The sequence below is a fragment of the Aspergillus candidus genome (genome assembly GCF_002847045.1).
Source record: "Aspergillus candidus strain CBS 102.13 unplaced genomic scaffold BDW47scaffold_41, whole genome shotgun sequence".
Taxonomy (NCBI): Eukaryota; Fungi; Ascomycota; class Eurotiomycetes; order Eurotiales; family Aspergillaceae; genus Aspergillus; species Aspergillus candidus.
In genome coordinates, this window is record NW_020194046.1 from 216,525 (window position 1) to 223,513 (window position 6,989).

At 53.9% G+C, this 6,989-nt stretch overlaps 3 protein-coding genes across 3 annotated transcripts; 2 read left to right on the plus strand and 1 right to left on the minus strand.

Moving 5' to 3' along the window:
* Window positions 1–543: 543 nt before the first annotated feature.
* Window positions 544–2,114, plus strand: BDW47DRAFT_109718 (DMT family transporter). Its single transcript, XM_024813533.1, has 2 exons — window positions 544–808; window positions 914–2,114. Exons 1-2 carry the CDS (start codon window positions 704–706, stop codon window positions 1,850–1,852), a joined length of 1,044 nt encoding a protein of 347 aa, XP_024669914.1. The 5' UTR covers window positions 544–703; the 3' UTR covers window positions 1,853–2,114.
* Window positions 2,115–2,237: 123 nt separating this feature from the next.
* Window positions 2,238–4,001, plus strand: BDW47DRAFT_58873 (uncharacterized protein). The gene has a single exon (XM_024819373.1). The coding sequence runs from the start codon at window positions 2,265–2,267 to the stop codon at window positions 3,609–3,611; it is 1,347 nt and encodes a 448-aa protein (XP_024669915.1). The 5' UTR covers window positions 2,238–2,264; the 3' UTR covers window positions 3,612–4,001.
* A 1-nt stretch (window position 4,002) lies between these two features.
* BDW47DRAFT_58872 (choline-phosphate cytidylyltransferase) lies at window positions 4,003–6,485 on the minus strand. The gene is made up of 4 exons (XM_024819372.1): window positions 5,619–6,485; window positions 5,193–5,543; window positions 4,716–5,124; window positions 4,003–4,654 (listed from the first exon to the last, which is right to left on the minus strand). Exons 1-4 carry the CDS (start codon window positions 6,140–6,142, stop codon window positions 4,517–4,519), a joined length of 1,422 nt encoding a protein of 473 aa, XP_024669916.1. The 5' UTR covers window positions 6,143–6,485; the 3' UTR covers window positions 4,003–4,516.
* Between the last annotated feature and the right edge of the window lie 504 nt (window positions 6,486–6,989).

A 6,989-nucleotide genomic window follows, 5' to 3' on the forward strand; every position in this document is an offset into this window, starting at 1 on the left:
AACTTGCGAGCCATAAATATACTAGGCATACAGGGCACCCAGTCTTCTGTTTGGCCCATGCTCAGTGATTGCCTCAGGCTGCTCTGGGAGAGCCCAGACATACTCAGTGAGCAAAACGCAGCAAAGAGTGAGCACTCAAACAGAAAGGGAATGTCATCAATGTGTCCAGAAAATCAAGTACGTGAGTAGAGATACATAGACTAGGGTTGATATATGATCCAGTGATATAGCGGGATTCAACCAGGTATTCCCATTATCCCATACAAACCACGATCCACGAATCGGAAACTAATCCCACAATATCAGCAGATACAATAGAATGTCCCATATCATATTAAAATAATAACAATGAAAATACAGGGAAAAAAAAAGAGAAAAAAAAAGAAAACAAGAAAAAATAAACATATCCAGCTGACGATCGGATTAGTCATTTCTCGTTGCCTTTTCTTGCTCAAGTTTCTCCTCATCCCCACTTTCTCCCATCCCCGGATTATACATTGATATCTGTGTTTACAGGTACACAATAGAAGAGATAGATATGTCCATCTCACCCCCCCATCAGGATCGGGATCCATCAGGCAGGAGCACGCCCATCATCGATCCGGGGAATCAATATGATGAGCGCACACCGCTGTTGGGAGAGTCCAGAGAGGGTCGACCCCCGGCTGCTCCATGGAGTACTGTCTGGGCCCAGAGCAAGGGCATGGTATTGGTGATGCTGTCGCAGTTCTTTGGGGCTTCGATGAATGTTATGACGCAGGTGTTGGAGTGGAAGGGGAAGAATGGTGAGGGGTTGCATCCGTTCCAGGTATACCCCACACATACACTTACACACACGATTACCATATAAGACTGCCTATATGTGCTATATACTGACTATATACGCCGTACTAACGACATGACTGCTATGTAGATCCTGTTCGCCCGCATGTCCATCACTGTCGTGGTGAGCTACCTCTACATGTGGTATGCGGGAGTCCCGCATCCCTTCGGCACGCGTCCCGTGTTTGGCCTGCTAATGCTCCGTGCTGCCGGCGGGTTCTGGGGCGTCTACGGGCTCTACTACTCGGTTCAGTATCTCGCTCTATCCGAGGCGACCGTGTTGACCTTCCTGGCCCCCATCCTCAGCTGCTACGCCTGTTCGTTCTTCATCCCCAATGAGACATTTACGTGGAAGCAGCAGCTAGCCGGCCTGGTGTCCCTGGGCGGGGTTGTTCTCATCGCCCGGCCGTTTTCCGCCGCATCGCCGCCGCAAACCCCGCCGGCGGGACCCGGCATTGAGAACAGCCATAGAGGGAGCGAGGCGGACCACGTGGCGGCCACCATCATGGCCCTCGTCGGGGTGATGGGCGCTTCTTGCGCCTACACGGCGATCCGGATGATCGGGCAACGCTGCCATCCGTTGGTCTCGGTGACGTACTTTTCGTCGTTCACGACGGTGGTGTCGCTGGTGGCCATGCTGACGCTGCCGTCGGTGCCGCTGGAGCTGCCAGGGACGCCGATGGAATGGTCGCTGCTGGTGGGGTTGGGAGTGTGTGGATTCTTGCTGCAGTTTCTGTTGACGGCCGGGTTGGCCTACGTGCCGCCGTCGCGGGCATCGGAGAAGACTACTGGGGAGGAGGGTGACGCCAATGTTGACGAGTCCGATGATGATGATAGCCCAAGAGAACGGTCGACGACTTCGTCCGGATCCCGAGCGACATCGATGTTGTACACGCAGATGGTGTTTGCGGTGTTGTATGATAAGATGGTGTGGGGGAGTACACTGTCGATCGTGAGCTGGATCGGATCGGGATTGATCATCGGGAGTGCCCTGTATGTCGCAGTGGCGCGGGAGAGGGGGACCCGGTGAGAGAAATAAGCCAAAGAAAACCAGGCCAGATGCACGACGACGCCGTCGACGTCAGACGGTTACTTCGACGAACCGGAAGGACCCGAGGAGAGACAAAAAAGACGACGAGAGCGAGGAGGAAGGGAGGAAGAAAGACCGCAAATTGATGACGGATCGTGCCGAGCGGGGCCTGAGGCGGTGCTGATTGGCTGCCTGGGTGCCTGGAGGGGCCTGGAGAGACCTCAGGCACGCACGAGCCAACCAGAGGTGCAGCAGATCGTTGAATGGAGAAGAGTCCTCCGACTTGCTATACAGTACGGAGTAGATTGATAGATATATAGAGATGTATATCGCTCCACTTCTTCTCTCCACTCCTCTGATCGACATCACATAGTATATCTGATATTCTATATACAACACCCCAATCAGTAAAATGCGCCACTTTGACGCCTGGCTCCTCCGCGACCCCTACTCCATCTTCCACTACTACTCCACCGGCCGACGCTGGCAAGAGACCGTCCGCGACCTAATCCAAGAGCGCAAGATCTGCTCCCCCCCATCTCCAGGGGAGAACGACGATGCTACGATCGACCCATACGCCCGCCCCCTCCATCCCCAATCCACCTGCGCCTTCCTACAGCGATTCCCCCTCGAGATCCGCCTCCTCATCTACCAATACGTCTTCGGCCAAGACGTCGTCGTCCATCTCGTCCAGCTTAAGGGCCAGATCCGCCACGTGCGCTGCCACGAGACTCGCTCGTCGCTCGCTCGCAATCGGCGCTGCTGTCCGGTAACACCTGCTCGCTGGCGCATTCACGATCATCCGGCCTCTCCTTCACCATCGCCGTCATTATCATCCCCACACAGTCGACTCTCGCAAGGCAAACCCCCTCACCCAGGGGCGCATCGCACAGACGCAGTCCTCTACCCACACTCCCACGCCCAACTCCCCAACAACCTAAGCAATTCCTCCCCCGCCCTCCTCCGCACCTGTCGCGCCATCTACGCCGAAGCAGCAGACCTCCTCTACCGCGACCGCGTCTTCGACGTCGATGACCTCCACACCTTTATCGCGTTCTCCCGCGCAATCAGCCCATCCAGCCGTCGCGCTATCACCCGTCTGACCGTCCACTGGATGCCTATCTTCCCGCCGTTGACGAACCCAGATAATCCCGCCTCCGCAGCAGCGTCAGCCTCTATCTTCACGCACACGCACAACGACCACCTCTGGTCGCTGTTCTGGTCGCGCGTTGCCTCGCTTTCGAATCTCAAGGAACTTCTCCTGGCTATTGATCTTGGCCGGTTTACTGCTGCTAATTTCACTCCTCCCCTTCCCCCAACAACAGCAACAACAACCACCACCACCACCACCACCACTACTACAAACCCCGCTACCGCGGGGGCCACCCTCCTCAACCCCCGCCTCCGTCTATCCATCGACGAACCATGGGTTACACCCCTCCTCGCTATCCGCGGTATCCAACACTTCGATCTAGCCATCACCGCGCGGTGTGATCCCGTCGCGAAGCGTCTGCTTGAGCCGGATTTGTGTCGTGAGGCGGGGACGCTGCGCGAGCATTTGCGTGCTGTTTTGTGTGCTGAGCCGGATCCGATCCCTCTTTTGCAGACGCTGCCGAAGGCTGTGAGGGAGATTCTTTCGGCCGCGGCTGAGGCTGAGGCTGAGGCTGCGGCTGCGGCTTCTTCTTGGGAGGGGAGGGATGGTAGGAGGGTTGAGGGGAATATGGGGAGGAGGAGGAGGTTGGCTATTACTGCTGCTTGATATTCTTTTTTCTTTTGATTTTACTTCACTCATTTTGATACAGGGGGGCGGAGTATAAGAGAAGGAGAAGAAGCAGAGCGGAGTCCCTCGCTATCATACTACCTCATCCCTGATCTTCCCTATCTACCTATCTACCTACCTACCTACCTACTACCTACCTACCTACTACCTACTACCTACCTACCTCCACGATCAACGACCGATACCCTTTGTTTGTTTGTTTCTTTCTTATCTCTTTGGTTCTTTTACCTGAGCACTCAGCATCTAGCATTCTGTTTCCGTTTGTCTAGTTTCAGTTGCATACTGCATACTATGCTGCATCTACACTACACTACACTACATACGATACTCATGCACATCTCCACCAGTCGCATAATCATATCTCCTACACATCATATATAGATACTCCATAATAGGTACCCACCCATACCCACATTCATACCTATATGTGTAAAAGTATTTTGAGATAAATCAATCTATGCATACCCATTCACCAGAAACAAAACCAGAACAGCGACAATCGACAATTCCATAATAAAGATATACCCTCGTTCGCTCCATCCATTTGACCATCCAACTGAGGTCACCATTCAAATCCGTTTTCCGTTTCGTTCCGTCCGTCTGTCCGTCTGTCCGTCCCTCTTTTCGCGACGCGTCCAAATTTCCCCCGTTCAACTCACATCATCGTATATTATAGGTACGGGGAAGAGTAATAATATCAACGGAGAATGATAAAATCAAAGAATCAAAAGGAAAGAAAAAAAAAAAAGGATGAAAACCAAGAGTAAAAATAAAAGGCGATACGAGGAAATATGGGTTAAGACACGGGTGAGAAAGCCAAAAAGAATAGAAAAGAAAAGAAAAGAAAGGTCGTAGTGTTAACAAAGGGCTAACAGGAAAGCTTCTTAGACAGCCGTCGCGGAGGCTTGCGGCTTCGCCGACGGGCTGGCATGTCCGTTACGGTGTTCCTGGTCGGATTCCCGCTCTTCCTCGCTGGCCGGCGAGTGGCCACGGCTGTCCACCAACGAGCGGCGGCTGCGCATCTATTTCATATTAGCTTCCAGGTCGAATAAAAGGAGTCAAGAGGGTAAGTAGAATGCCTACCCAAGATCGTACACCACCGAACAATCCCAGACTATATCCCGTCGCAAAATCCGGCTCGTTGCGTCCACCCGGACCCGGGCTCTCGGGTCGACCCCGCGACTCCACGCGGGACAGATGCGACTTGATGCCCGTCGGGCTGACCAGACCGCTCCGGCCGTTGCCATAGTCCATGCTGTTGCGGGCACTCGGGGCCGGGCTGCCGGGACGGCTGTTCTGCCAGAACTGGCGGAGTTCGCGGCCCAGCTCCTGACCGGTGGTCGTCCAGTTGGTGCGGATGGTGTCCCGGATCTCGCCCACGTGACGCTTGATCTCCAGCTCGTTCTTCTTGATCCACGAGACGTTCAACTCCTGCCGCGACGCGCCCCGCTTGAACTGTCGGGAGATGTATTGATCATAGTCGCGGACGACCCTGTTTCTATTAGTCTGAATTCTTGGGGGAGACTGTCGCTGGAGATCAACTGGTGGAGATCGACATACCGTGTGATGATCCCCGTCGTGCTGACACCCTCCGTGCGCTGGGTGACGAGGAACTTGCCCTGCGCCTTGATGGCGGCGTAGATATCATCCCCCTCATCGGCGCCGTAGGGAATATCGTCGTGGGCGACGTAGTCGATCTGGTGCTCGTCGATAAATTCGGGGGTGACGATCCAGGGGCAATCCGGGATGACCTCATCCACCCACTTGCAGTGGCGGATGCTCTCGGCGCGTTCGGCGCCACTGAGGACGGTCAAACCCTTGCGCAGGTGGGTTTCGGCATTACCGGTGACGCCGACCATGAGATGGACATCGGGGAAAGCCTTCTTGGCCTGTTCGAGTTGACGCATGTGGCTAATCGACGATTAGTATTCTAAATTCCCCACGGGTCGTGGCAGAGAGAAGGAGAAGGAGAGAGGGAGAGCGTACCCCAGATGGAAGAGATCAAAAACACCATCGGCATAGATGCGAATTGGTCGACCGACTGGGGGGTCGTTGGTGCGATAGCCCACGGGGTGTTGCAGGCCGGCCCGCTCAGGGGGTTCCATCAACTCCTCGTCTTCCTCCTCCTCGGGATCGAGGGTCTCGACGTGCAATTCCGGTCGGCCCCGACGGGCCTCCTCGATATCACTGCTGGCGACGGTAGTCTCGGAGGGTTCACCGAGATCTTCCTTGTTGCCATTCACATGGTTGTCGCTGGAGGTGCTCTTGCGGGCGCGCTTGGGGGCGGGGGCATTGCCGGCGGAGGTGACGTCGACGGGAGGGTTCATGTTGTGCTTAGTGGAGGAGGGGGTGTTAACGTCGGTGGAATCATCGCCATCCTCACCGGATGCATCGCGAGAGGAGGGTTGTAGGATCTCTGCGGTGGTGGGTTTGGCGGATTTGGCGGCATTGGCGGGAGATTGTTGGGCGGCAGCGCGCTTCCGCTTGCCGGCGTTGGAGTGAGAGGACATCGTGTGTGACTGGAGGAGCACTGCTCAACTACTGTCTGGGATAGGCAGGAAATAGGGGGGGGGAAAAAGGAAAAAAGGAGGGGGGAGGCAAGTGAGTAATGGTTAACGAGAGATAAGAGGTGGGAAGACTAGTGGGCGGTATGAATCAAGGGAGGGGGATTGTGGGGAGGGAGAGAGAAGAAGAAAGAGGGAGTAGGAGGAGAAGAAGAAGAAGAAGAAGAGAAGAAAAGAAGAGGACGATAGTAGTACAAGATAAGGGAAGTGGATAAAGTCAAGTGAATGTTGGCCCTGAAGGGGAGAAAGAAGGAGAGGGAGAGAGAGAGAGAGAGATGGAAGGGGAAAAAAGACACGGGGAGATTTTACTCTATTTTCTGACTGATTGATTTAATTAATTCTCAGGATCGAGCTCTGCCTTGAATCCTTCCAGGATATTTTATTTTTATTTTTATTATTACGACGACGACAATAATCATTCTTTTTCTTCTTTTTTTCTTTCTTTTTTGATTTGCTTTGACAAGGGATTACAAGAATCAGTATCCATGACTGGTTAATGAAGGCTCCACCCCTCACACTCCGTCCTGACTCCGTCTGGATTCTTACGTACCTGGGAGGTCAGCCAGGTACCTGAACATGATGGTGTCAACTTGGTCACTGATGATCCTATCTGTCGCACCAATCGCAGTGGTCTCCCTCTTTAGATCAAACACTGCAGACATAAGGGAAATAGAAACAAAAAAAAAAAAAAAAAAAACAGGGAAAGAAAAAATGTCACGCCAGCCGGATCCATCGCAAGATATACCGTCATTCACAGGGTCGACTGCCGCAATCCATGGCCGATCGCGTCGAG

What these genes read in the sequence shown, in the direction of transcription:
- BDW47DRAFT_58872 (XM_024819372.1), bottom strand. Translation starts at nt 6,142, where the DNA reads ATGTCCTCTCACTCCAACGCCGGCAAGCGGAAGCGCGCTGCCGCCCAA. An exon ending in TTTGATCTCTTCCATCTGGG is followed by an intron (nt 5,544 to 5,618) that starts GTACGCTCTCCC and finishes ATCGTCGATTAG; the next exon opens with CCACATGCGTCAACTCGAAC. An exon ending in TCGGTGGTGTACGATCTTGG is followed by an intron (nt 4,655 to 4,715) that starts GTAGGCATTCTA and finishes AATATGAAATAG; the next exon opens with ATGCGCAGCCGCCGCTCGTT.
- BDW47DRAFT_109718 (XM_024813533.1), top strand. Translation starts at nt 704, where the DNA reads ATGGTATTGGTGATGCTGTCGCAGTTCTTTGGGGCTTCGATGAATGTT. An exon ending in AGGGGTTGCATCCGTTCCAG is followed by an intron (nt 809 to 913) that starts GTATACCCCACA and finishes ACTGCTATGTAG; the next exon opens with ATCCTGTTCGCCCGCATGTC.
- BDW47DRAFT_58873 (XM_024819373.1), top strand. Translation starts at nt 2,265, where the DNA reads ATGCGCCACTTTGACGCCTGGCTCCTCCGCGACCCCTACTCCATCTTC.